We start from the raw sequence: 27,020 nt of genomic DNA, 5'->3' as shown, positions 1-27,020 counted from the left end.
AGAAAGACTGGTGGACAGACAGAGAGATCACATGATCAAACAATTCTTGAGGAAAATAGCCTAAAAACGTGACCATTCACAAACTTAAGGGAGAGGTGGAGAAAACAGAAATCTGAACTCAAAACTTAATGTTTAAATCTACTTGTTAATGCTTTTTTACAGCTGAAGAGATCTGGATCAAACATTTTTTTAGACCAAGGCAGTGGGTACAATCACACTAATAACCGACACACAAAACTTCGAGTTTTTAGTCAAGGTCTTGCAAGAAACTTCTGCAAGACTTAAACTTTACTCCACCTCAGTCATCTCATTTAGTCATTGGAATTCTCTTGTCCCAAATACTTATTGAACTCACCTGTATTTCTCCCTTGTCCACAACTACACCACCCCAAGCCACCTCTCTGCTGCCCCAAACACATGAAAGCCTTTTCCATCACGCGTACATTGCCCTGCAAAAGCTCCTCACTGAGTAGTAAGTGTTGCCCTAGAGTGGACAGAAGAAGCATACATACATATATATGTGTGTGTGTGTGAAACATTATTGTGCATTCCTCCTCTTCCCTGCTTGCCATGAGGATTTCTGTGTCACAGTCTGCTTGTCAATCACTCTTAGCTGCTTCTACACGAATATCTCTAGAGAGGTGGGAAGGGAGTGATTTACCCAAGACAAACTAAAAACTCTGAAGGTGACATGTGACTGATACTTTTTCTTCACCTGTTTGTTCTGTCAATCAGAAGCAATTTTCCTCGACATCACTTCTGGCTCCCCTGCCACACTCACCAGGATAACTGTGGTTTCCAAGTGCGCTCACGTCAGTCCTGCACATGGGCTGTCACCCAGCCCACAAGAGATCTCAGACCTGGTTTCAAGGCTGCAGTCTCCTGTGATGAGCTGTGATTCTTCCAGCTGGTTTCACTCAGACTCAGGGTGTGAGGCTCATACCCCTCCAGGAGCTGGGAAAATGCTGCTCATTTTCCAACAGCCTTCCAAGACTGAAGTGTCATTTGGCACCTAAGTACTTCAAGAGCCAGTGGATCCTGTATCATTAACACAGACTGGACAGAGACCTTGCTCCTTGTGACTGCCCACTCTATGAATTCAGATGCCAGCTCCTCCAGACATGTTGAGCACAGCCACTTACTTCCCAATGCTCTGGACCTCCCCTCACTTTTCAAGAAAAGACTTGCAGCTGTCTGGTGTTTTCTTTGCACCTGGGTTTCCAGCCTTGTGGAAGAAGGCTCACATCTGTGCTGGAGCCAGCACCGAGGCTGCTCAAAGCTATGGCAAATTCTTGCAACTGCCCTCCAGTCATCTGTTCTGAGATCCAGTTCTTGGGATTTGCTGGGCTGCTCTCTTCCTCCTCCTTCCTACACTCTCCAGCTAAGCCTGAAGAGGGTTTTTGTACAAGAATGTCCCATAATCCCATCCTGGAAGACTTCATCTCATTGAGAAGGTGCCATGAAGTGATCACACAGGGACCATGTCCTTGTGCTGTCTGACACACAACAGCCCTTCATCAGTTATACACAGCTACTGCCAGACAGCTACAGAGCACTACAAACTTTATGAGTATTGTATCGGGAATACTTGACATTTCTTCGGGGAAATGAAATAGAAAAGCTACATGTAAGTGTTTATAACCATCTAATCATGTTACAATAGACCTACTGATCATCATACAGGGGCTGTTCAAGTTAGTAGAATACAGTCTAAGTATTTCCATGGAATTGAATACATCTGTTATGGGGGCCTGTGATGCCTTCCACATCAAACAGGTGAATTTACAACATGGCCAGAATGACTGGAGAAATCTGCTTGGTCAACTGGAATTTGAAGTGGTGTATAACCAAGAAATTAAGGCAGTGAGCTTTTCTTTCTGAGCCCTGGGGAAACCCAAAGATCCATCACATCAGAACAAATGCCGAGGAGATGCCAGAACTCTTGGTATCACTGGGAACCTTAATCAGACATGTTTAAACACCAAAAAGGGACATGGTGTGTAAGGATAGGCCTTTTCTAGGTGATATTGCAAAAGGGAAAAAGGCTTTTCATGGTAGTTTCACTGAGTATGGAATTGCAATGCTTCCTCCCCTGAGAACATGTTAGAAAAAGAAATGCCAACCCCTTAAACAGGAAATTACATCCTCTCCATTTCTACTAACGTCAAAGTGGTTTGGAATGTACTGGATCTAACCTGGCACTTCTGCAGACCTTGCCATAGATTCAGATCCACAAGCTGTATCCACATGCACCTCCTGCCTACACGTCTGGATGTGTCCCATCCCCTGGACTCCAAGGGAAGGAAAACCAAAAACCATTGCTGCTGTCAATCTCTCCATCTTTCAGGACAATCCCATTCAGCCTCTCTCCTCAGACAGCCTGGACTGGTGGCATCCTGCTCGATCCAGACGGAACAGCAGGAAAAGCAGGGCAATGGAAAGTGAACTCTGTCAAATTGGGCACTTATATCTTAAGAGCAGCTGTAACTTTTAATGATGCTCAGGACAATGGCAATTCTGATGGAAATTATTTCTGTAGCTACAGTTTCAGGTGGTGAATTTACTGGCAGGAAGCAAGAAAGGGAAGAAAGTTTAAAAGGACCTGATGAATCAATTCGGAGGCAAAAATGGCTTCTGCATTATGGCTGAGGTGGAAAGTCATAAACCAGGGGAGAGGAATAAGAAAGGAACTGGGATAGCGTTCATCAGAGATACTCCTGGAGTCGAAATTAGAATAATTTTCATTGTTATTGAAATTGCCTGTGATCTCAGGCAGATTAGCAGGAGACTGCAGGAAAATTCAGAGAAAGCTTTCAGTCGAGAAATTTTGCAGGTGCTAAACGGGTGGAGAAGGAGCTGGTGACTGAGTCCCACCTGAAGGTGAGACTGAAATCTCCTCACTTCTCTTTTGGGCTGCTTGCTTTGCTTTTACTGTTAGCAGCAAAAATGTCACTCATTTTTGTCACGTACTTAATAAAATAAAAATCACTCACCCAGCCAGTGTAGCTACAGTATAAATTACACTACAGAAACTGTAACCCCTTGGATTTTCCAAAGGTGGAAAGTTGCTCAAATAAACAACCTCTTCAGTGATTATAGATGAGTACAATCATGGAAAACACCATCAGGTTGCAAATGACTTTGCAACAGGAAAAAAACGACTAAGTCATTAGATAATTTATCTGCAGCGAAAAAACTGGAGCTGGATCCTACTTACATGGAGCACTAGCAATACAAATGAACTGAGCCATCCAAAAATTGAAAAATGCTTGCACCATACTGCAGATTGGCTGAACCAAGGAGCTGGCTTCCAAGAAGCAGCAGAAGCGGATGCTGAGATCCTGTTTTTCTAAGGGAGCCCCCAACACACACACACACAAACATTACTAGGTAAGACTGAAATGAAATACAGATTTCCTCAATGGAAAGGACAAGAGACACTCAAATACATTCCTGAAAACATTTTCTGTAAATGGTGACTCCATCCTGTACTCAAAGTAGTCCCATCACAAGGAGGTTGAACATGACTTTGCCTATTTTCTCAGCCTACAGCAGCCCTCCAACCAAAGCTCCACTTGAGTTACCCCTGTAACTGCTGCTTGTCTGTTCACATCTCTGAGGCTTTCCAGCATTCTGGTGACCAGGCTTGGATTCTGGAGATGGAAAGGCATAAGGATACTGTAATCCACCTCAGAAGTCATGTATTCCTCTCTTTCCCTCATCCCCTGAGCATGCCTATCCATACCTGGAAACAACATCATCCTGGCCATCTTTTTCTAAAACTTCCTGGGGAGCTACACAGATCAGTGAGCCAGATGAGGGAGAGAAGCACAGAAGATGTGCCTCACCAGGGCTGTCCCGGGCCCACGTCCGATGGTTCAGGGCTGTGACGGCATTAGGAGCTTTGTACTCAGGCTTGATCTGTGCCACACAATTTGATGAGTTTAAAAGGCTGCTGGAACCATGTCTGGATCTGAAGAGTGACTCCTCCATTAGCTGATGAGAGAGAGACAACCTTGAGCCGAGTCCTGGCCCTTCTTCCACGGGAGCTGTGTATCTGCAGTCTCGTGGTTGCTTTTCTCTCCCAAGAGCAGCAGTGAAGCTTTCTGTAAAAACATGACTTTGCACTTCTTCCATAAGAACGCTCCCTTTGCTTTGATATATGTCTCATTTTATTCCTTACAATAGTTGCACCTCACCTACCCTGGGGCTGAGGGGACTGGAGTTCTCTATTACTTAGGTGATAATTTTTAATACTTTATTACAATAGTTTTTCAGTTCAGACATGCCCAGTGCACAGAGAAGGGACTCCTTCTGAAAGGTTATAGATATGACAGATGGGACTGTGGCTCCAAAGTGTGATGCACAGCCCTGTTCGGACACAGACAAACGTCTCTGTGTGCTTCACATTTGTTAAGTCCCTTTTAATGTCAACAGGGAATGTGAGTCCAGCTGGCAGTGTCCTGCTCTCCATTCCCTCCCAGTCGGCTCTTGCAATGAAGGAGCCATGTCTAGGAGAAACCTTCTTGGAGCAGGGAAAAAGGAACTAAGAACCTGGTCAGAAAGGTTTCACACGTGTTTTCCCTATACCCAAATCTGCTGTTTCTTCCTTTGTTGATGCTGAAAAATGGGAGAAGGTGGCAAGATCAGCTCTGTGCACTGATAAAACAGGGAATTTGTATTAAGAAGGTAGGTATAATATAACCAGCCATATCACCTTGGAGGAGGTTTGGACCTTGGTCCCATTCCTTCTCCTGCCGTTTCCTGTCTGGATCATCAGATGCACAGCCACAGTACTGGCCAGGCAGATCTACACCAGGGATGAATTTGGACTCCTTTACCCACAGGACAGACAGATGATGGCTGTTCACTGAACTGAATGCAATCTTTGAGCCAGTCTGCTTCGTCTGAAGACAAACTCCGTGTCCCCACACAGCTCAGGCTGGAAAGCATCACAGTGAGGGACTGGTGGTGACTCCTGGCTGGGCTGCAGCCATCACAGGCAGGTGGGAGCTCTTCCTGCCCCGCTGCAGACTTTGGTGCTCTGTCACCCTCAGACTTGGCATTTCACAGAGTTTTGCACCTCCTGTGCCCTAAGGGAAGCCGGTCTCACCCCCCAGAGCTCCTGCATCCCATCACCACCCCAACATGCTCCCTCCTTCCCCTCAAAGGAGCAGCTCCTTCCTGAATGCTTTGCCCTTGCTCACTGCTGCTGAGCTCAGGGTTCACTCCAGCACTGGAGCTGGAGACAAGAGCCCATTACTGTTCTCCATCAACACATGCCATCACCTTTTTCTCCTCCCAAGGAAAGACATGTTGGCTGATCCCGAGTCTATGTCCAAGGAGCCGTTAGGAGCTGACTTGCTTTTTTCCTTTACGCTGCTGAGGGCAGAGGAGCCCAAGGGTGCTCAGTGCAGGGTGTAGTGCACCTACACACACATACCCTTCTTCTTCACTGTCTCCAGGCCCTGCTCCAAAGCCCTGTCCTGCCAAGCAGTGGGTGGGGGCTGAGATCACGTCTACTGGGGTTTGCTGTGGTTGTGGTTCCCTTTGCTCCTGGGCTTTGACAGCGACCCCATTACCAGTGCATTGAGAGGAGGGAGGGGGCAAATACTTTTCTCTCTCATTCTCCACTCTCTGTCCCTTTTTTGATAGCCTGGACTTACTCTTCACTTTCTGGCAGGGCGGATTGGGCTTTGTGGGAGCTCCCTTGGACAAGCCCTTATCCCAGGTCAGCATCATGCAAACTCCACAGAGGACTACCTGCCTGGCACTGAACACCAGTGTAACATCCCAGTGGGCCACTCCTGATCCATGGAGCCACAGCAGTTCATAGCCACAGACAACCTGCAGCTCTTTACCAGCTGGCACTGTGGAGAAGGCATTTTCCAAATTCTCCTTTCTGCCCCTTGTACCCAGTTGTCAGTGCCTAACCCCCAGGAAAGAAGCCAGCAGGGTCCAGGAGGTTTCTGTCTCTCAGAGGATGTTGTCACACTTGGTTATGAGCACAAACTGGGGAGAATGTGAAATGAAAATGGGTTTGAATGGGTTACCTGTGATAAGAGAATACACTGGGATCTGCTAACACAGGGAGCACACTGGGCTAACCCTTGGTCAGAAAGGGATGACCACAGTTAACAGATTTAGAGATTCCCTGCTTTGAGGAGCTGCTTCAAAGCTAATGTTCCTCCTAGCACACTGATTCTGCTGTAATTCCCAAAGAATTCCCTCTGAACTGTACCACAGAACAGAGTAAGGAAGCCTAATGCTACATGTATTTTTATCTTGTAAGTAGACTGAGCACTGTCACTACATGACTTACCTAATTATAGTCTTTAAAACAATATCTAGAATAATTGGCTAATTGAGCATTATTTTTAATGAATGCAACATAAAACACATTCCAGTGGCAACAAACACACACCTGCACTTTCCCTCACTCTGGTAGGAAACAGTTTCCTAGAAAACCTTCTCACTAATGAACTGGGAATGTTTCTAAGGATGACATCCTTCTTCATAAGCTGATGACCTGAGGACCTCACATTCACCAGCCCCACAGAAACACCTTGTGTGACAGAGACGAACACAGCCCGGGAGAGCCAAGGGATAAGCCCTTCTCTCCTTGGCCCCACTGAGCATTGTCTGGCATGAAATAAAGCCTCGGACTTGACTTTACCACTCCTGGAAGGAGCTTGTAGTGGCTGCGTGTACCACACATTCCATTTTCTTAACAGCACAGCTCCAGCAGCAATGGAGGGAGGGGAGGGGAAGCGCCAGAGCTTCTCCTCTGGCTGTGCAGAGATATCCCCTCTCTTTCAGCAGCTCTCTGGAAGCAAGCAGAGCCAACGGGCTATTTCCTGGAGTGAATAACTGAAAGCCTGGCCACAGCTCTGGCAGTACAAATGTTGGGCACACTTTAATTCCTGTGTCATATTTACTGGAAAAATACCAATCCCTTGGGCTTGCGAGTACAGGCCCAACTCTGCACTGCGCTGCCACACTGGGCAGTGCACTGGGATTAAAATGGGGGCTTGTGCTCAGTTCCTGGTGGGTTTGAATCCTGCTCAAGGTTTGGGTCTCATCTAGTTCAATGGGAAGCTCTGAGACAGTCTGTGTGTAGCACAGCCTGTGCCACTGAGCTCTGAGCTTTTGGGGCCTCCATGTATTACTACAAACTGGGGAAGACAACTGGAAGACATGGATTTTTTTTTTTACCCAAATTCTGCGTAAAGACCATCTTCTTTCACCTATCCTAATAATATATTTGTGCATAATGTAATATATACGTTACAGAATCAGTAGCTAAGTACATAACATAATTTTTTAAAAAAGGTATCACTATAGATCAATATGTGACAGGCCTATCTATTTTAGTATGTTTTCTTGATACAAATTATGACAGAAATACAGTAAGTCAGTAATTTTAGATTCCTTTGCATAGACATTGTCACTGTAATTTTGCCAGGAGGGAAGATAATAAATCATACTTTTCCATCTGACTGATGTTCTGTTTCCCCTGTCTGATTTCAAAGGCTGTATGCTATCTTCAGAGCTGGCATTGTTCATGGCTCCTTTTATTAAAGCACAGGCATGTTATTGAAATTTCTTTTGTATTATCATTTTCTAGCTGTACATGACATTGCAGAACACACAAGAAGAAGGAAAAAAAAATAGAAAAAGCCCCATTTCTTTGAGTCATAGTAGAAAAAACCAAACCCTGCAGCACACAACTTCCTTCCTTGGAGAGGAAAATGCCAATATTAAAATCGGGGCCTCATGCTAGCTTGGGTTAGCAATCAGCTTCTTGGAATTCATGAGCAAAGATCTAAGAGCTACTAGTGATTTGGAGGACTGGCTTAGTACACTACCAACATCCTTCAATAATGCTTGTTCTTGCCATGACTTGAGTACTTTCCAACATTCCTTTCCTCCCCACGATGTCTTCCCAGTGGCCTAAGGAAGCTCCTCAGGTTTAAGGTGTTGTGACTCTGTACTCTCACACTGACACAAACCAGAGCATCCACAGTCCCAACCTGCAGCTGGACAGTCCAGCACAGCTGGGGAGGGCAGAGGGACCCTGAGAGCACGGGATGGTTACACCACTGCACCACCCCAGGCACTGCATGGTTACACACTTCTCCCCTCACCTTCCCTTTCAGCCCAGGGCTGCATCACACTGTTGTTTGTCACCTAACAGCATCACCCCATCGGGAATGCTCCAGAATGCCCCAAGTGTTCCATTCATATCGGATGAGGTTGCACTCCCAGGCTGGGTAACTGGCAGTCTGAGCCAGGCTGTAACTGGTACCACTTAATTTCTATTTCTGGCATGGTTGTGGGGATGGGGAATCACTGTTTGGTTTCACTGCCTCCCCTTCTCCAGTGTCAGGATGGACACGCTGCATTTCAGGGCTCTGAGGTGCTGGGACAGTTGCTGCACGCTTGCATGTGCCTTCTGAGGAGAGGCCTTACTTTGTTAAGTTATATTCAGATAATTGCATTAATAAAACATTTTTAAAGAGCATTAACAAAGGAGAAGGAGGTGCCACTATTCTGAAGCAAAGGTTTCCATAATGAGCTGAGAATTAGTATATGATAATGCTATGCTTACACAGTCCCTCATTTATTTGGGATTCTGATTACACCCTGAAGATCCCTGCTAGAGCTGTGATCCCTACTGTGCCATAAAGTCAGCAAGATACAGAAACCCTCACTGAAGGATTACAGGTGATTTGTGGACAAAACAAAGCAATGAACTTAAGATATACTGGCAGGAAACAGGGGAAAGAAAAATAAAGTACAACTCCAGCACTGAATCCTGGCTCTTTTCAGATCAGTGAAGATTTTGCCTTAGAAGCAAAAATTGCCCCTTTCCTGGTTTTTTTTTTGTGCTGTTTTTTTTTTTTTCCTGCAGTGTGAAGGCCTGCCCATGGACAAGGGATATTCTCCCATCCTTCCACACTTATGCTTGATGCAAGGGACAAACATCTGGGTACCACCTAGGCACTTTTTGATTGAGGATAGGTTTGGGAGCAGTGAAGGTGGAAGGGAAGAGAACAAGGATGTAGAGAAGTCATTGGGAAGGACAGGCAGCAGAGGTTAAGCCTTGGCAGAGCCAATGGCTGGAAGAAATTGCAGCTCTTGGCAGAAGGCAGGGCAGCCACTGAAGAGCACCCAAAAACTGTCCTTGATGTTCAGAGTGTTTTCCAAGCACCAGCTCACAACTGCAGGTTGAAGCTGCTCCTTTGACCTGAATATTATCAGGAAGGCCCAGCTGTGACACCAGAACCTCTTGTGTCCCCACCCAAAGGATAATTCACCCAATGTCCTGCCAGGCAAACCCAAGTATTTTAATGTCTGTGCTTAGGACATTCCTGCCACTGTCTTGGAAAATGGCACCATGCTACCAAACCCAGGTCACTGGGACTCACCCTCCTGCAGGGACAGGGAGCAGTTCCTGTTTTCCAGTCTAAAATGAAGAGAATGTTTCAAGATGTCAGCTTGACAATCTCTTGTGAACTGACCATTCATTTCCCAGCACTGGTATTTTGCTACATATCCACAGAGGTCCACAGAAGGTTATTCTGGATATGCCTCTTGGGTGGTGAGAGATCTAGGAAGTTCAGAACTGAATATGGACTTCCCAAACTGACAACCCAGTCCTCTTCCAACAACTCCTGACTGTGGTCATGAATACACTTTAACCACGTCATAATTCCATTTCTCCAGTTGGGCAGCTGTGTGCTTTTCTCTCAGTAAGTTATGCAAGAGAGAAAACTAATCAGCACTTTGGGAAACTGTTGTCTCAGTGACATTTGCACGATTGCTCCATCAGCTGCCAATGAACATCCATCACGCTGGCAGAACACTGTCTCCCGAAGTTTACATCAGCTGCTGTCTGGGAACATTCATTTGAAACACAACCATGTGGACTTACAATAACCTAGACCACTCTCTGAGTTGTTATTTGCCTGTTTTCTCTCTCTGGGAAGAAAGGGGAGTGTCAACAACCTCCCTGAAAGATCCCTGCTCCTGCAGGCGAGCACAGAGCACTTGGGACTCAGACCTTGACCTCCAGGACCGAAATTAAAACAAGGATGGTGTGTGGGAATAAAAACAAGCTGCCAAGTGACCCCAAGAGTCCCTGAGAGATCTCTCTGAGAAAACAGAGATTGCCTGAGACTTGCAGCATCCTTCACACCTTCCCTGCAGCCACCACACTGCCTGTGCTCCCTCTGAGAGGGGCCAGAGGAGACCCGAGAGAGCAGACATGAGGCTGACAGAGAAGTGGAAAACAAGATGGGAAAGAGAGAGATGGATCCCAGTAAAACCCACCATACCTACACTCTCTCCTGCTCCACAGGTATCAAAATCCTTGACCTTGGGCCCCAAACACACCAAGATCTCCCAGGACCCACAACAAAGCTGTGAAGATGCTACATGGCATCACTAAACCATCTGCCAAGGACACAAGGTTTTACAAAAGGATACAAGAAAAACCCCTAATGGGTTTAGATTTACAGTTGAACTTCAGTTTAGCATTTCAGTTGTACGTGTTACTGACTGAGGGGCACACTCATAAACATTTGGACAGCTGTCTAAGCTAGATGGCTTGTTGTCATGTTTGTATTTTGTGCTTATGACTGCTGTGACTCAAAAAATCAGATGTGCAAGATCTGTTCACTAGAAGAAAGCCAAATATTCAAGAAATGGGCCTTTGTAACAACTCCTTTGCCCTGAGAGCATCAGAGTTACTGCCAGTGGTAAGAAAAAAGATTAAATTACTTTTGGATTTATCACCCCAAAGCTAAGCAAAAATCTAGCAACAACACAGAAAAATTCTTCCAAATGGGAACTTCTCACAGATTTTGATACCCTTGAGAAAAAAAAAAAGTTCCTAGAGAAAAAAATTAATCCTAATTTGTGAAAGATCAGGCAGCTGAAATCTCTACAAGATGAGTCAGTCCTGGCACACACACACAGACACACACTTGCAGAAGATTTTTAAATAGAGGCTAATTTCAGCTGAAACTAAGCACTGACAAGCCCTTCTATAGATGACGATTTGGAACCTACATATGAGCAAAAGTAAATCAAGTGGGTGAAAGGGTTCTGAGACACATAAAACGGTGCCTCTGTTTCCACTGAAAGCAGCCTGGGTTTGAGTCAGTCACTGGAGAAAGCCTCTCCTCTTTGACTTCAGTGTGTGTGGAACGGACGTGAGAAAGTTTGCAGACCTTAGAAATTCAACAGGATGAGGAAAGAGCAGAGCTCAGAGCCTGCAAAACCTATGAACCGCTCTGAATTTCATCTGTGCCTGGGTGCCTCATAAAGTCAAGACTTCACAGCAGCAGTTTCCTGAAGTTCTATCTTTCCTATAACATTTATAAAGTCATAGTTCACAGGTGCTCCTTTTTCCCCCCAAACACCCCTGGAAGTGATCTTCCATTGCCTGACTCTCCTACACTACTTAAGAGGGAAACAAATTCACTGTTTATTCCAGGTAAACACATAGATTACCAAAACATTGGTTTTTCTGCCCTACTCCACAAGGTATTGAGCTTTCAGCAAAACACAGGTCCAGGTCACAAGCTTGACTGTCAGCTAAATTAAGTCTGAAGCATCTGGACAGGTTACTGCGTGTGAGAGTGCTGTGACACCATCAACTTTGTGTTTCTCAGAGGATACTGGCACCTTGCTTTTCACACAGCACCCCACAGTACTTGAACACAACAAGCAATGAATCAGATAGCTCTAACTCTCTCTAATAGCCTTTCTTCCTATATTCTGTATTTCTGTAGAGTTTAATCTGTTATCAGGGTGCAATGACTTCTTTCAGGAAAAGTGATTATTGCTTTTGCACTTAATTCACACGCAAAAATACTTTAATGACAAGATCCATCTCATTATTCTCCCACTGAAATCTCTTCAGAAAGAGTCCTTGTAACTTTCTGCTTCCTAAAATCTCTCCAAAATAGTCCTTGTAACTCTCACATCAGAATCCAACCACCTAGGTGGGACACCCCCCCACCTGATGACAACACAGCAGTCAAGACGGGACCACTGGAGCACAATGAAGCTGGTCTAAGCCTTCCTAAGGCAAGAGGAGCAGTTCACAAGATTTTGCACAGGTTTACTGCTTTATTTAAGCAGCTCACAAGATCAGCAACTTCACATTCCTCAGTGAAGGAAAGCAGAGAACAGGTTGATCAGGATGGCCCTCAAGGAGATGTTCCTCATACCCTTCCTTTGCCCCGTGCCTGTGATATCAAACTATCCTGCCAAGACTGAGGGACTGCAGTTACAGATGGACAGAAAAAGATGAACATAAACCACATGTGATAGAAGAGAGGAACTAACTACTACCTTCACTGAAAACCACAGCTTCTGGAAAAAAGGAAATTGTCATCTATGTTACCAAGAACTTGTGAAGTGCAGACCAATACAAAATTATTTTCATAGCAGGAAAGCAAATAAACTGCCCAAGTGCATAATGAGATTGGGCACACAGCCATGAAGAGCTATAGGCTGTCATTAATTATGGAGGTACAACTCTTAAAGCCACGTGACCCAGGAGAACAAACTTGTGTCCCTACAGCTTTTACAGACACCATTCTTCATTGTGAAATGCTGTTCTCCTTAGCAGAACTGAAAACATGTGATCGAACTCAACAGAATGAGAGAGGCAGGTTGTGTAAAAGGATAATGGTTTTTTAGAATCTGGTCTTATTTTCAAGATATATTTTAGAAGGATTTCTTTACAACATTCCTAACAGGAACTCAACCATTACAATGAAACCCCATACTTCTTATTACTTGAGATGGTCATCTGCCTAGGAATTTATCTTCTCCATTCTAGACAGCCTTATCACAGTTCAAATAAAAATATTAAATATAGTTAAACATCTGCTTGTTTGCATTCTCATAGAGTTATGAGTAACAACTCTCAGTACTGCACCATCAATTTTTTGCTATCCAAATTGGAGAAGGGGTTCTTAAAAAGCACTCAGCATTGGTTTACACACCACTGGTGGTCCAACATGATCCATGATATGAGCAAAGGAGGCAGATCCAGAGGGCTGGCATTTACAAGGGGGGCTTTTGACTGACCACTGGCCCTCAGTGAATGCTGGTAAGGGGGAGCCTTTGCAGCTTTTACATGAGCCAGACCTGCACCACAGCTAAAAATTACTTCAGCTTCAGCATCCATCAACAGCAGTAAGCAAATACTGAGTGCCTTTAAGAGTTCCCAGCAAAAATACAATTCCTAAAGCATACTAATATTAAATACTGAAGAAAGGATTTCATACCTTAAATTCCTCCAAGATTTTGTAATTTTTCCCATGATATTCACAAAAGTTTTTCACTTCTTTGCATTCCGGACAGCATCCATTGTGTTCCACTTTTGTACACTTTGGGTGGATTTTAGGGCATTCTGGTTGATCACAAACAGGTCCATCCTCAGTACAGACACAGGGACAGTTGGAATGTCCCGGGAAAAAACGTTCTCCCAGTTTGTACACAAAGCCACTGTCATCCACACAGCCCTTCCCCCGGTAGTCATCAAAGATCAGATTGTCATTACTGGAGGTCTGGTCCCCTTCATCAGCAGGATAGTCTTCATGATTGATGGCAGCTGAAGTGACCAAACCAGGGATTACAAACAGAAGTATCCAGGCTTCATGGATATGAAGAGCCATCCCCCTCCTCAGCTTCTCCATGGGATCTCAATGCCAGATACAAACAGTGGCTTCCATAGGGACACCAGTCTTGTGGTCTGAAAACAAGTATTTTTAAGTGAGAATAAACCCAAAGTTCAAGGAATATTGGCTTATAAATGTCATAGGTTCAACCATCACCTAAGAATAAATCAGAGTTCTCAAACTGCATAGATAAATATTACTGTTTCATTTGAATTAAGCCTCTTCTCAGTTATTTTTACAGAGAACAAAGCATGTGACATACATAACTTGGACACTCATGCCTGGAAGCATATGCCCACAAAGTATCTTTGAAGAAATGGTGGCTCACAGAATCATCTAATTTTGACTCTCCTCATTTGTCCAGTTGAGTTTCCAGATGCACCAGAAATTAAATCAGCTGCCTGAAATCACATGGTGATGGGCAGCTTGGAGGGTTTTGAACCCAAGTTTAAGCACAGTCTAAACCTCCTGCCATGGCCACTGTCCCTTGGTGCTACACAGGGTGAACAGCCCACTTCATTAAACTGGGGTGGGAAACCTGAGCTGAAAAAGGAGTTAAGCTGATCTGCTGTCAGATCTGCATCCGATAAGAAAGACAGTGCTGGGTTATACTTGGGCTGTGAGAGGTGGGAGAGTATAGAATTTTATATACAGCATTTCTGAAGAGGGACTACCTGGGCTACCAACACAGCCCAGCCTGCAGCAGGTACCTATAATCCCAACAGAAGCAAAACCACAGTTCACCTCCTCCATTATTCAGCATTTCAGTAATTCCCAGAGAGAAACGCGGAGACAGGACGTTAAATGCCTTCATAAGGCACAGAGCAGCTGAAGTGTGTTTGCGTGATTAAGCCGAGCCCTTCTCAAACTTTGGGAGCGATGCAGCACGGCCCGACCTCCGGCGAGCTCTGCCGAGACGGTCGAGCGAAGGATCGACCCAGGGAGGGAGAAGAGCTTTGCGCTGACCCCCGGGAGCGCCGGCGCCAGGCGAAGGCTCCGTGCCGGTGTCTTGGGAGCACTTCTGGCTTCCTACAGTGCCACATCACTGCCACCAACGCACTGTCCAAATCCCCGCCACTAACCTGCCTCCACACCAGCCCACGGGCAGTGCAACCCCGGCAGCAAACTGGTTTCTGACCTCTCTTAAGAGAACTGGGCAAAGTCTTAAAGGAAACTTTTAAATGAAATGAAATATTAGCTTCATCTGGATTGAGGAACTACGGAGGTAGATCCTGGCACAAACCAAAAGAAGAACTGTTGGGACGTGCGTGTCATCCCTTCTCCTCCTCCGTTCCCAGAGCATGCACACACAGCCACACACAGGATCCACAAACATGCATTAACCTGCACACACAGGCAAACACGGACTCCCTCCCACCCCTCTGAGAGATATTCTCTATGTACTGGGATTTTTGGTGGACTGCAGATGTTCAGCAATTAATTCTCCCTTAATTGATGCAAAAAAGCAGCAGCAGGAGAAGAAAGCTTTAATCCTAGACAAGCAGCTAAGGGATCCTGTTGACAAAGCAGTTTTTCCAAAGCCACAACAGAGGGAGACACCGGATATTACACAAGCTTTATCAAATTCAAAAAGATATCTTCTTAATTGAAGTACTAGCTGCGTTTCCATCACAAGGACTATGCACCCCGTTGTTACTCCTATCAGCAATATCTATTGTAACATGCTGTTTGGAAATCAAGTGATTCCTGCAGATACGGCTGCTTTACATATCTACAGAGCAGAGAATCTCCCCACCTAAATGCTACAGGTAGGTTGCAACATTGCAGATCTGTGGGCATTTTAAGGGGGGAAAAAAAATCAAGCAAATGAAGTAATTCATATCTGAGGAAATGTGAAACAATCAAGAGAATTTGTTCGAGTTTGATGAAGAAGCTCTCCAAAACATATATATATAGATATATATATATATGTAAAAGTTCTCCACAGATCATAAATAAGACCACTGTATTTTGCTTCAGCAGCCGAGATGTCCCATAGCAACTCACAAGCGATCTTGGAAATCAGACAGACTGCAGACGTCTTGCACGGACAGATTTCAACAAGTAAACAAATGCTGCTCAGCTCAGAATTAGTTTACAGCTTGAACTTTCTCATCATTTCTCCTCATTAGAGAGGTCATAATCGTGGGTAAATCTGAGTAAAACATTTCCTTCCGCCTTCCCTCACCCCAAGTGAATAATTCACACTTACCTAATCAGGCTCGATCTGAAAGCTGAGAGGGGTCACAGGCCAACAAGGACTGAAAGGTTAGAAACAGATTAGTGAAAGCAGTTCCTCCTAATCACGTTTTCGGTGTTGACTCACGGACAATCCCTTTTCCTCCACCTCCCATCGCAAGACAGGGGAGCGCGGCAGCCCAGCAACCACAACATGAGAATTAAGCTTTAACCCGGCGCCGAGGATTCAGAGGGAGCAGGATTCAGGCGGTCCGGAGGCTGGGATGCCGCGGAGAATCCCCGGTGCCAGCAGCAGAGTCATCGCGGCGAACTTGGGCTGCATCTCCTCAGGTCTCGGGGCGGGGGGGGTGTGAGAAAACAACCCATCTCTGTCCCCTCCCTGTGCCCGGCGGATCTCCTGCGGCTCCAGCTTTGCCACGGCGGGGGAAGGGGGGGAGCGAGCGCGGGTTAGGCGGGAGGCAGGCGGGGGAGGGCGGGCGGAGGAGCCCCGCGCCCGGCGGGCGGGCAGCCCCCGCTCCCCTCCGGGGACTCCCTAGGCCGGGGGGCGGGCATGCCCGCGACGCGCAGCTCCCTGCCCGCTCTTATTACAATTAATTTTTTCTTTTGGGGGGAGGGGGGAGAAGAAAGAGGGAAGAGAGCAGGGAACAAAAAACCCCCCAAAATAATACAGGGGCGGGGCACCCCCGCCCCGGCCGCTGCCCCGCCCGCCGCCAGCTGGGGCGACGGCTCTCGGCTCCCCTCTCAGAGCCGCCGGCTCCCCCCTCAGATCCAGTGGCTCCCTTCAGATCCGCCGCCTCGGGCTCCCCTCAGCCGGGCTCCCCTTAGCCCGGAGCCCCCAAGATCCACCGGCTCCCCCCTCACCGCCGCCGGCTGGGGCTCCCTTCAGGCGGGTTCCCCCAGGCCCGTCGGCTCCCCTCAGATCCACTGACTCCCCTCAGCCCGGCTCCCCTCAGGCGGTCTCCCCTCAGCCCCTCCGCGATCCCCAGCTCCGGCTCATGCCGCTGCCCCGGCGGTGTCCGGGAAAACATCCCCAATGGCCGCATTATGGAAACTTCGCCTCATCTTCCCGCAGGCGGCTGCGCTGGGGAAGGGGCGCTTCGGCTCCCGTGTCTCGTGCTGTGCTACATTAAAAATCAATCTCCTTGCAATTCGGCTGCGCTGTCATTAGGCGTCATTGTAAAGCTGTTTCTCCAGGAACCACCAAAGGAGAGACTCTTGGCGTTGGGGAAAAACGCGGGGCCAACAGAAAGAGGGAGAAACTGGGGGGGGTTTATTTGGATAAAACGCCGAACAATGCTCCGTTTGGGCGCAGACATTAACGATGAGCCTGCGAGCCCGCAGCGCGGTGCTGCCCCGGCCTTCTCCCGCAGCGCCGAGCGAGGGAGGCGCTCACGTCCAGAGGCAGAGCCTGCCGTCGGCGCCCGCGGACAGCAGGAGCCGCGGGCCGTGGAAGCGCAGGCAGCGCACGGCGCCGCCCGGGCCCCGCAGCGCCGAGAGCTGCCCCGCGTCCCGCCGCAGCACCCGCACCGAGCCGTCGCTGCTGCCCAGGGCCACCACGCCACCTGCAAGGCAGAGCAAAGGCATCGAGGTTGGCAAAGGCCGCGCAGGAGAGCGGCGCTCAAGTTCTGAGGTCGTGGTTTTAAAGACACCCCCCCCCCCAACGCGTACTCCTGTTGGACGGATCAATAGCAGTGAGATTGGATTTTGCAGCGATGAAGCGAATCTGGAGACCCCGGTGTTCTCCTCATTAGGAGCACGGCTGTTTTACTTATATTTGGACACAGTTATTCAAGCCCAGATTCTGACACACAGACTGAGCACCAGAGAAATAGATGCTCTTCTGATACCTGGAGGTATCAACATCAGACATGCTTTTAATGCTGCTTTTCTTGTACCACTGTTAGACATGAAGATGCGAGTTTTCAGCTGAATTTCCAGGTCAGGCTCTAGCTGAACTAAGGGTCTTGCTCCCTTATATCCTTATGGAAAAACCCAACGATAATTACATTGTTAGTATCAAATTGGGTCTAACCATAGGAAAAAAATAAAAGAAAACCTAAAAAAGGTTCTAAGGAGTTCCCAGTTTCCATGTGTTTATTTACGAACCAAACTCAGTTTTCATCACTCTTAAAAAAGCAGAATTTGTTTATAAGTTTATTATCTTCATCCTTAAATAAAAGCAGAGGTAACAGCTGGTGATATATTTGAAGCACCTCTTACTTACCTAGCCCCCAGATAAAGATTCTCTCCTTTAAAAATGAACTATAATAATCATGAGTTTCACGTACCAAAAAAAAAAAAATAAAATGAGTGTATTGATCTCCCTTTTAAGCTGATGTGGCCCTACTAACAACAGGATCACTCTACTGCCAGCCATGATCTTGGTCAAACACCTTTTTCTATTAGGAGCAAGTTCAATATACCCTCCAAATGATTACAGCTTTTTATGTATCAAGATTTGCTCTCTGAAAGCAGACAGCACCAGCAGAAGAATAATTAATACGGACACTGACAAAGTCAGTCTGGCACCAAGGTCATCATTTTGGGGATGATTATGAAAAACAGGAGATATTTTGCTATTTTCAGTCATTCAGGTTATTCACCAAGTGGCCAATGGGAACATACTGCCCAAGAGAAGTGAGTATGGAGGAATCTCTCCCAGTTTTAACAATATGGGAACCATAGGGCCTTGCGTGTGCCTGTGTGATGAACAGTTTATCCAGGGAATATCCTGTCCCTCCATTCAAACTAAGTCATAACAATGATGTTCTCTGCTCTGCCTATGAAGATCTGATGGCTTCAATTCTCCATTTATCAAAGGAAACACTTAGCCTAAAACACCTTAAAAATGCACCGAGATTATTTAACCACAAGTTATGCTTGGTGTGGTCATGGATATGTGTGCAAGAACGGGAACTAGGAAGTAGAGCTAACCATGATAAATATGCCCTATTTGCAAACCTTTGTAACTACCCGACTTCTTCAGCTAGAACAAAGCCTGACACAGCAAAGATCTGTAGGATGGATTAGAGTGTCCAAAGCAGCAGATGTGAATATTTATTATAAACTCTCCTCCAGCAAGTCTTTGCTGACAGAAGCATTGCATATGGATTGCACTTGGAGCCAGACTCTCCAGGCAATCGCTGGATGACTTCTCTAGGAGCCAAACAAATGCCATTTCGCCTGGAGCCCTGACACCGCAACAGCTGGGCAGGGGGTTAATGTCACTCTCAGCTGCTCAAACAAGTTACGAACCCACTTGTCACAAAAAGAGAGGGACAGGAAGGAGAAAAGATTTGGGCAGCTGCACTTCCCTTCCAGACAGTAAGGGCAGGACAGAGTGACAACTAAGACAACGGCTTAGGCTTCTCAGTCACCCCCCGGGTTGGCAGCAGGGCAGGAGCAGCCCCCAACTCTGCATTTTTCTGAATTCTTTCTAGATAAGTCATATGCCTGAAGCCAAACAATAGCACTCTCATCCCACCAATATTCTGACAGTACTGGGAATGGACAAAACCAGTGGGAAAACAGAGACAGTAAAAAACAACTGGCTAGAAGGTGCAGTAGTAACCTGCACCTACCTCCAACGCGAGTACTCGCTGGGGAAAGGATTGAGATGCACAAGGCAGCCCTGGTGGAGAATGACTTTTTTCATGTGAGTTTTTGTTCCCTCAGTTGTGATTTGTTGCTACCATTGACCACGAGTACAGCTACTTCCTTGCTCAGTAGCAGCAGGATCCACAGGCAAATGCAAGCAAAAGGGGAGGGGAATGCACAAAATGAGAACATCTCATTTCCGTCACCCTTTATGTCAACCCTGATCTACAGGCTCATAACAATTTGCTCATTATAATGTAAATTTACTCCCTCCTTCCTTCCAAAAGGAGATGTTTTGCTTTGGAAAGAGGGAACAAATTGTGTTTTATTGCTCTTTCAAAATGTTCTCCAATTAGGAAAGCAAACAAAAACTACTACATAATTGTCATGCAAAGCTCTTTTTTAATGAAGGATACTTACTTGTCACTAACAAAGGCACTTTGATATAACACTCACAGGAATATAAAAGCCTGAAGATAAATTTTTCCTCATACCTTTGACCCAGCTGTCAGGTGGGGCTGGTTTGTGCAAACTCACTGAACTCAGCAGTTAGGCTGATTTGAATTGAGATGGACAGTTTCTGCTTAGAAGATACAAAGCCTCCAAAGCTTCTGACCTGTAGATCTTACAGCCTCCAGTCTCCAGCTCATGAAGAAGCTGCTCTGGATCTGCTGATGCACCTCCCACATGGGCAACATGGGGAGCTAAACCCACGCTTTGCTCTGGCCAGTCCTAAACTCAGCCTTCCTCAACCTGGGAGACAGGAGTGATGACAAAGCACATTGCCACGACAAAGAGAGCCTACAGTAGCAGCCTTTGTACCAATTACAGCTGATTTGCTGTTGCCCATTGCTAGAACACAGGTACTAATTTTTCTGATGTACCCCTATTATGTCCTTAGAATAACATAAGCTCTGACCATCTGGCCACTTGCTTCAGAAAGGATGAACTGAGTTAGAAATGGTAAAGAAAGGTAGCAAAGGCAATTAAGAGTACAAACAACTTCTGTGCAAGGAATCATTAAGAGGGATGACAGCTTAGCCCAGAAAAAACCCTATTTGTGCACTAAAATGTGCTTGGCTGATGGTGCCTTCTCCATGTGCGAGCCTCAGGCTTCACAGTGAGCCCGTGATACCGCTGCTGTTTCACTCCCTGGGGACCCACAGAGAAATCTGGAGCTGAGCCAGGCCCCAGATTTATCACCCCGGTGATGGTGAAACAGGGTTTTTGTGAAAATGCTCCTCTGAATCCTGTCTGACGTGGGAGCTGGGAGGCAGCCACAGGAGCTGTCAGGAGCAGCACTGAGGGGGACATGGAGTCTCTGAACCCTCCACCTTTCTCCTTGGACTGACTTGTCTCTGAGGAATCAGTGCCCTTCTGCTCCCTGTCTCTCCCCAGAACTGGACTAAGCTGCTGCTGGAGGTTTCCCAGTGTCCTACAGGGAAGAGCTCTGTTCCTGGTCTCATGTGCTGCCTCACCAGGCTGCCATTTCCAGACTGGCAACACTCTTGGGTTTAGGCATTGATTAATTACAAATGCAGTGCTGTTGTTTGGGCTGAAATACATTTGTACTTAAAACAATAAAAATCACTAACTTCCTTCTAGATGAACGATTCCTGCTATTTAAACCATACCCCTATGTTGTTTTCAGACCAGAACTGAACCCTAAAAATCATTTAGTACCTCAGAAGAGATACTAACATTTTAGTGTGGTTTTTTTGGTTGGTTGGTTGTGTTTGTTTGTTTGTTTTTACTTTTAAGACAGGTATCCAACTTTGGAGAATGGGGTAATTAAAATGAATTATCTTTTTATGGAAATCCATCCCTGTAAATTTTCCAAAGACACATAACGTTATGGGCTTGAGCAAGGCCATAACCATAAAGTGTCAGAATCAGGAGTCTGGCAAAAAAAAAAAAGAAAAAAAGAAGTAATTTTACTGGAGTCTCCACACTGACCTAAACGTGAGCTTAAAAGCAAAGTTACTGCATTCAGTGAAGCTCAGTTGTGTTAGATATAAGTAAGCAACATGCTTTTTCTCATCTGCAAGGAACTTTGCATACCTGTGCTGCTGTGCAAATCCTAATGAACCAAAGCCACTCCTGTGAATACAGTATGAAATCCACCTCCTAATATGAACTGGTGAATAAATTTAAAATAGTGCTGGTGTGTTGAAGCAATCTAATTTGTTACTGCATTTCTTCAGAAGACAGAACTAGACAAGATTAATTTGCTGGGTTGATGGCTCCAAATTACTTGGGGTAGAGGGAACGAAACCTGTACTTGTCAAAAGACAGTTTGACAATTTATATTTCGGAAGAGCCTAACAGAAATTACAGCCATGATTATTGTCTTTTTTGTACAATGAATTTTGAGTGAGACCTTGCCAAGACTGCACTAAGCACTGCTTTACATGTTCAAACAGCTGGAAACAGTGTCATCTCTGGAACAGACCACCACCACTCCTCCTCACTGGCAAGTGCTTTATAGACACATTGAAGCACTAAACTATTCTTCAGGCAAATTAATTTACAAATTATGTAACATTCCATTATCTAATATTCTGAACGTTCCTGTTTTAGCAGACAAGTACTTAATGTTTCTAAAATAGTCTAGCATCTTAAATGTTAATAAAATAGTATTGTAACAAAAGTCACAAACTCCACAGCTGTCTGTAGCTGAGACATTCATACTGATAACTAGCACTGTTTGCCAGCTCCAACTAATTTTTTTCCAAAGTCTCAGCAAACAATGTGAGCTCTTCTGCTCGCACACAGAGCAGAACAAGGACAGTGACAGATCAAAAACTCTCCTCTCTGTCCCAGCAGCTCTTACTCGCAGAGCAAATGGATCAGTCGAGGTGCAGGAATTGGACAGTTCCTTCTAATAAAAGTACAGCAGCTGCTTTAGACTTCCTTTCAAATAATTCAGACGTGGTAACTTTCCCAGTTTAAAAAATACTTGCACTGCCTAACTGTAACCAAGGCATTCATCTTCACAGACAAACCCAGTTACTTCTTGTTTCATTAAAAATATAACCTTGTGTGGATTTAAGAGATTCTGTTTATCATAACTGCATAGAGAAGCTTGAGACCATTCTTGATGGCAGAGATGAAATAACATATCAAAGAAAGAAAGCAAGAAAAGCTTTGATCAATAGGGAAATGGTTTTTATACACATCAGAACCAATTTAAAGAATTCTCTAGGATCAATTTAGATAGACAGAAATGCTTCTCAGCATTTATTACCTGTGGAGGGAATATTGATCCCATCCATTGATTTCTCCTATGAATGTAGAGCAGCATCTGGTTTTGTTGTGTAGGGTTTTTTTCCCGAAGATGCCCCAAAGTGGAAAGTATCAAGAAACTACTTATATTTTAAGGATTTACATTAATGGTTCAACCAATGTCATTACTCAGAACTTTTAAACTCTGTTCAAGAATAGTTAGAATGTAATTTAGCTTAGTTTTGGCCCATAACTGTTAGTCAATGGAATTTATTTTAAGAGACGGGTATTTTTTGAACCTTACTTACCAAAGGCTACTAATTCATTACACAACACATTGTATCAAACATATTTTCTTTTGTGTTCCCTTTTAAAAAGTAATGCCTCTTCCTCTGATAAGGTTATAAATTGCAGAGCCCTAATGGATTCCATTCCCTCTGAATTAAGATCTTTTCTCATTATTGGAGCTACACCATTTGCATCATCATGATGATCACTCAACCTCGAGTCTCCTAGGAACGGGGCACCTCTCAGGGGAGGTGTAAAAGGCAAAAAAACCCAGTTCCTGCCTTGAATAACCTGCACTATAATGAAAAAACAACCAACCACAACAAGGAATACAGCAGACAGATCAGACTGGACAAGGCTACAGACAGTTATAAACTTAAATAGCCATGATCACACTGCCTGCTGTGTTATGGCAGCAGGAGAGGACTTGGATTTGGAGTTTTGCCCATGCACTGCACCACGTAGAGGTGCCAGGACCCCCCCATAGCAAGGCTGTTGAGGTGCACAGAGCACACCAAGAGCAGCACGACTGTCCTGGTGCAGCCCCAGCCTGGACACAGCGTGGGGCTGTGGGACCTCCAGCTCCCGAGTCGGCATCGCCTGTGCTGGGGAGAAATGCAAACTGGGTGGGCTTGGATCCTCACCTGGCACATGGAAGGAAAGCACTGAGTTGCTTTACTGATATAGTGACTATTTCTCATACACTACCTTTTGCTTAGGAATGCACTTTTTTGACGTTGCTGTAAGTCCTCCATTCTCAAATGTGAGTAAAACCTCCTAAATATTCTTCTCTTGGAGATTATGGTGATCCCCTCCTCCCTTTGCCTTCACACTATGTTTATTTAGATCTTCCATGGGAAAGGGCGTAGAAGAATAATCTTGAGCAGGTTGTAATTTACTTGCAGCAGTTCACTAAATATGCTCAGTAATGGAGACCAAAAAGCAAGCTGGGAAAGACAGCAGCAGTCCAAGAATCTGCTGATACAGGTGTTTAATATACTGGTACTAAAATAAAATCCTTTTGTCATTCTCTCTAGTGACTTTACAAGTATTTAAATAGACATAGATTTGGTGAAGTGTATTAGGGAAAATTAGCTCATCTCACTTGTGACTCAGCTTATGTGTGTGAAGTCACTCAATTCGGTGCAATCATGTGCTTAGATGATGGCAGGATCACAAACACATCCATTATTGCACTAATGAGTTACAGCACCAGGTCTTAAAATGAGCAAATTCCCTTTTGCTTGTCTTTTAGCAGTACACTAAGAGGCAGACCTCTTAAAGAGAAAGGCAGCCTTTTAGGCTGAGTAGGAACATTGAGTGCAGGTTTCCTAGACCCAAGTACTAGAAGAAGGTAATAACGGGAAAGTAAGTGCAGAGAAGTTTCTTAGACAAACTATTCAATAGACATTTACAAAGGTGGAAAGTGAGTCCCCTGGAACACAGAAAATCTCGAATTACCCAGGCAATGTGTTAACAGAAATTCAATTCGCATCTTTAAAAATCTGCAAGGAGAGATTTGGCCTGGATGATAAATGAGTGTGCAGCAGGATGTGGCCTTACACATTTCCCTCAGAAGGGTAAAGGTGTGGAGTAATGTTTGAGCAATGGAAAAAGAGCACTTCCCTTAAGTTCTTACTGTGTGGAAAATGTGACCTAGATGAAGGGGCATTATTCCTGGAGCTTAAACAGATCTCAGAACTCAACAAATCCTTTTTCAAGCAAGAAATCACCAGAAAGTTACTCAGAGCAAAGAAAGCATTTATCTGATAGAAGAAAATCCTTTATATAAAAAAAACTTAAAGCCCTTTTATAAGGATTTCTAGACCCAGACCATTAGTGTGAAGCTCCCTTTCAGCTGGACTTGAGCTTGTTTATATTACATTTTAGTTGGTCTTTTGGTAGCATTTTGGATTTTTAAAGTAGTTTCAAAACAAAGCAGAAAGTATTAAAGCAGAAACTTTTGGAGCAGAGGCTTCAAGATGTCAAAACCTTTCTGAATGTCTTAATAACGCATGCTTAAATATATATTCAGAATATATTAAAAATAATATATTGGGAATAAAAGGGAAACTTCTTCTGTCAAGGACTGGATTTTTTTATGAAAATTGCTACCAAAGAAGAATATTTTCTGCATATAATAGGAAGGCATTTGTCTAGTTTTCAGAGTTACCTAGAATATCTGTGTGTGGGCACACATGTAGGTCTATGTTTCCAAGTCAGTGTACCTTGAATTAAAAGACAGATGAGGACCATTCTGGCAGAAATCCCTGGATTGCTACAACGTGTGGGACCTCAGTCCCACTGCGCTGTTCCGAAATCAAACATCCCAAAAGGCAGCATTTGGTTTTTGTATGCCCACTGACAGGGAAGGTGTGAGTGACACTGTGTCACTGGGGAGCTGCCTGGAGCCCGGCAGAGCAATAACTCGCTGGCTGAGAAACTCCTGAGGTGACATCAGTAATGGTGTTGCTGTAGTTGTGCTTGTGCTGCCCAGGGCAACAACATGACAAAAATGTCACATTTTAAGAAAGCAATGGAGTAAAAGAGTAAAGATCAGTATCACCTGATGCTCTTCAAAAAGGAATAAATCACCATAAAATTATCTGCAGAGGTTGCCAAGCTGAAGCTCTGCTTGCAAGGAAACTTTCTGAATGACTTTTTATGTGATGGCAAATGCTCCAGAGCATGGTTAAGGTTCACATTAAAATCTTGTTCTGAAGAACAAGTTCTTCTCTTCTGTTAAACTTACATATTGGAAGTAGCATATCAAGTGCAGTAGTACATGTAATATTATCTCCATAACACATTAGCTGTTTTCTTGGGTGTTTCAACAGCTACGCTTATGTTAAATAAAAATTTTCATTAAGAAAAATAAAACTTACTGATGGGATAACTTAGAAAAATTAAGTCACAGCAAAACTGCTGTCACCACAAATTGAAAATTATTCTAGTTTTTGCTACAAGTGAGGTCCCTGAATACAGATTTGGGTGCTTTCCTCTGAACTTCCTCCTTGACTGCAGCTGTATTTTAGGCATCAGGATGTCTCACTTTTAAGAATTCAGTGAAGTTGAGCAGTGTATAAAAAAAAGAAAAATTCCAGGTATGCAGGAACATATCTCTGACTAATGGAAAGACTGTTTTAAAAGCATTCAGAGAATAGAAGATAACCTTTGTATGAACACTCTGTTCCTTCTCCTTTCCTCACTCCCTACTTTCAGATGCCTGCAGTCATTCAGTTAAAGCCTCCCTGATCCTCCTTCCTCTCTCAAACGATAAGATGGATATGCTTGTGTTACAGAAGATGAGACCAGGATGTGAACAGTGATTTATTTTTCCCTTGGACAGCATATGCATCATCCTTTCCATTAACTCCAAAGGAATGACCAGATGTGTAATCGCTTTTTGACGGGGAGTGGGATTCATCTCATCTAACCTTGCCATCCCACAGCGGAAACTGAGCCGAGCAGGGAGTTCATCCAGGCTCCTTCTGCAGCTCCAAGTGAGAAAAACTCCCTTTTCCAGGGGAACTCACCTGGCGTCTCTGAGACAGTGATCCCAGGAGAGGGGCTCGGCACTGACAGAGGGACCCTGCACAGCTCATTCTCAGTCGGCTGAGGCAGGGTGAGAAAAAATCCCCCCCAAAACTCGCAAACAGGCACCTCAAAGAAATTTTCAAAGGCAATTCCCTCATTTGCACTGCTGGCAGATGTGTAAACCAGAGCTGCTGAAAACGTAACTAGGCACCTGCATCCATCTCCAGGTGCTTAAATACCACCAAAAGTCAGACTTACATAGGCAATGACCTCTATTAAACCCAAGTGTTAATCATTTGGTGCAACTCTCTCGTGCTGTGGCAACAATCCATAATTTCAGTAGCGTTTGATAGCAAAGCAGATCGTGTGCATCGTCAACATTTTGTAACCCTATTAACTCTGAGATAATGGACTTGTCTCTGCTATATTTCTAAGCTTATTGAAATGGACTGTAATTAGCACTTTCTTTTC

At 44.9% G+C, this 27,020-nt stretch overlaps 2 protein-coding genes across 3 annotated transcripts in view; both read right to left on the bottom strand.

The window, feature by feature from the left end:
- Positions 1 to 27,020, bottom strand: part of VWC2L (von Willebrand factor C domain containing protein 2-like) — a 122,708-nt gene that overhangs the window by 30,753 nt on the left and 64,935 nt on the right. Inside the window, exons 1-2 of one of the 2 annotated variants that reach the window (XM_017828561.1) lie at positions 15,916 to 16,317; positions 13,311 to 13,777 (exon numbers count right to left, since the gene is read on the bottom strand). In XM_017828561.1, coding sequence (XP_017684050.1) covers positions 13,311 to 13,721 — 411 coding nt within the window. In that variant the 5' untranslated portion in view covers positions 13,722 to 13,777; positions 15,916 to 16,317. Of the gene's footprint in view, positions 1 to 13,310; positions 13,778 to 15,915; positions 16,318 to 27,020 lie in introns of those variants that run through there. The other variant, XM_017828562.1, reaches the window with a different exon arrangement.
- SPAG16 (sperm associated antigen 16) overlaps positions 17,292 to 27,020 on the bottom strand; it is a gene marked incomplete at its 5' end in the record, with an annotated part of 321,318 nt that continues 311,589 nt past the window's right edge. The window contains one exon of the mRNA XM_017828480.1: positions 17,292 to 17,464. Within this exon, the coding sequence (XP_017683969.1) occupies positions 17,292 to 17,464 (173 nt within the window). The remainder of the gene's footprint in view (positions 17,465 to 27,020) is intronic.

The sequence above is a fragment of the Lepidothrix coronata genome, unplaced genomic scaffold (genome assembly GCF_001604755.1).
Source record: "Lepidothrix coronata isolate B3197 unplaced genomic scaffold, Lepidothrix_coronata-1.0 Scaffold149, whole genome shotgun sequence".
Taxonomy (NCBI): domain Eukaryota; kingdom Metazoa; phylum Chordata; class Aves; order Passeriformes; family Pipridae; genus Lepidothrix; species Lepidothrix coronata.
Note: the sequence above shows the minus strand (reverse complement) of the source record. Positions and strands in the feature narration are given on the sequence as shown.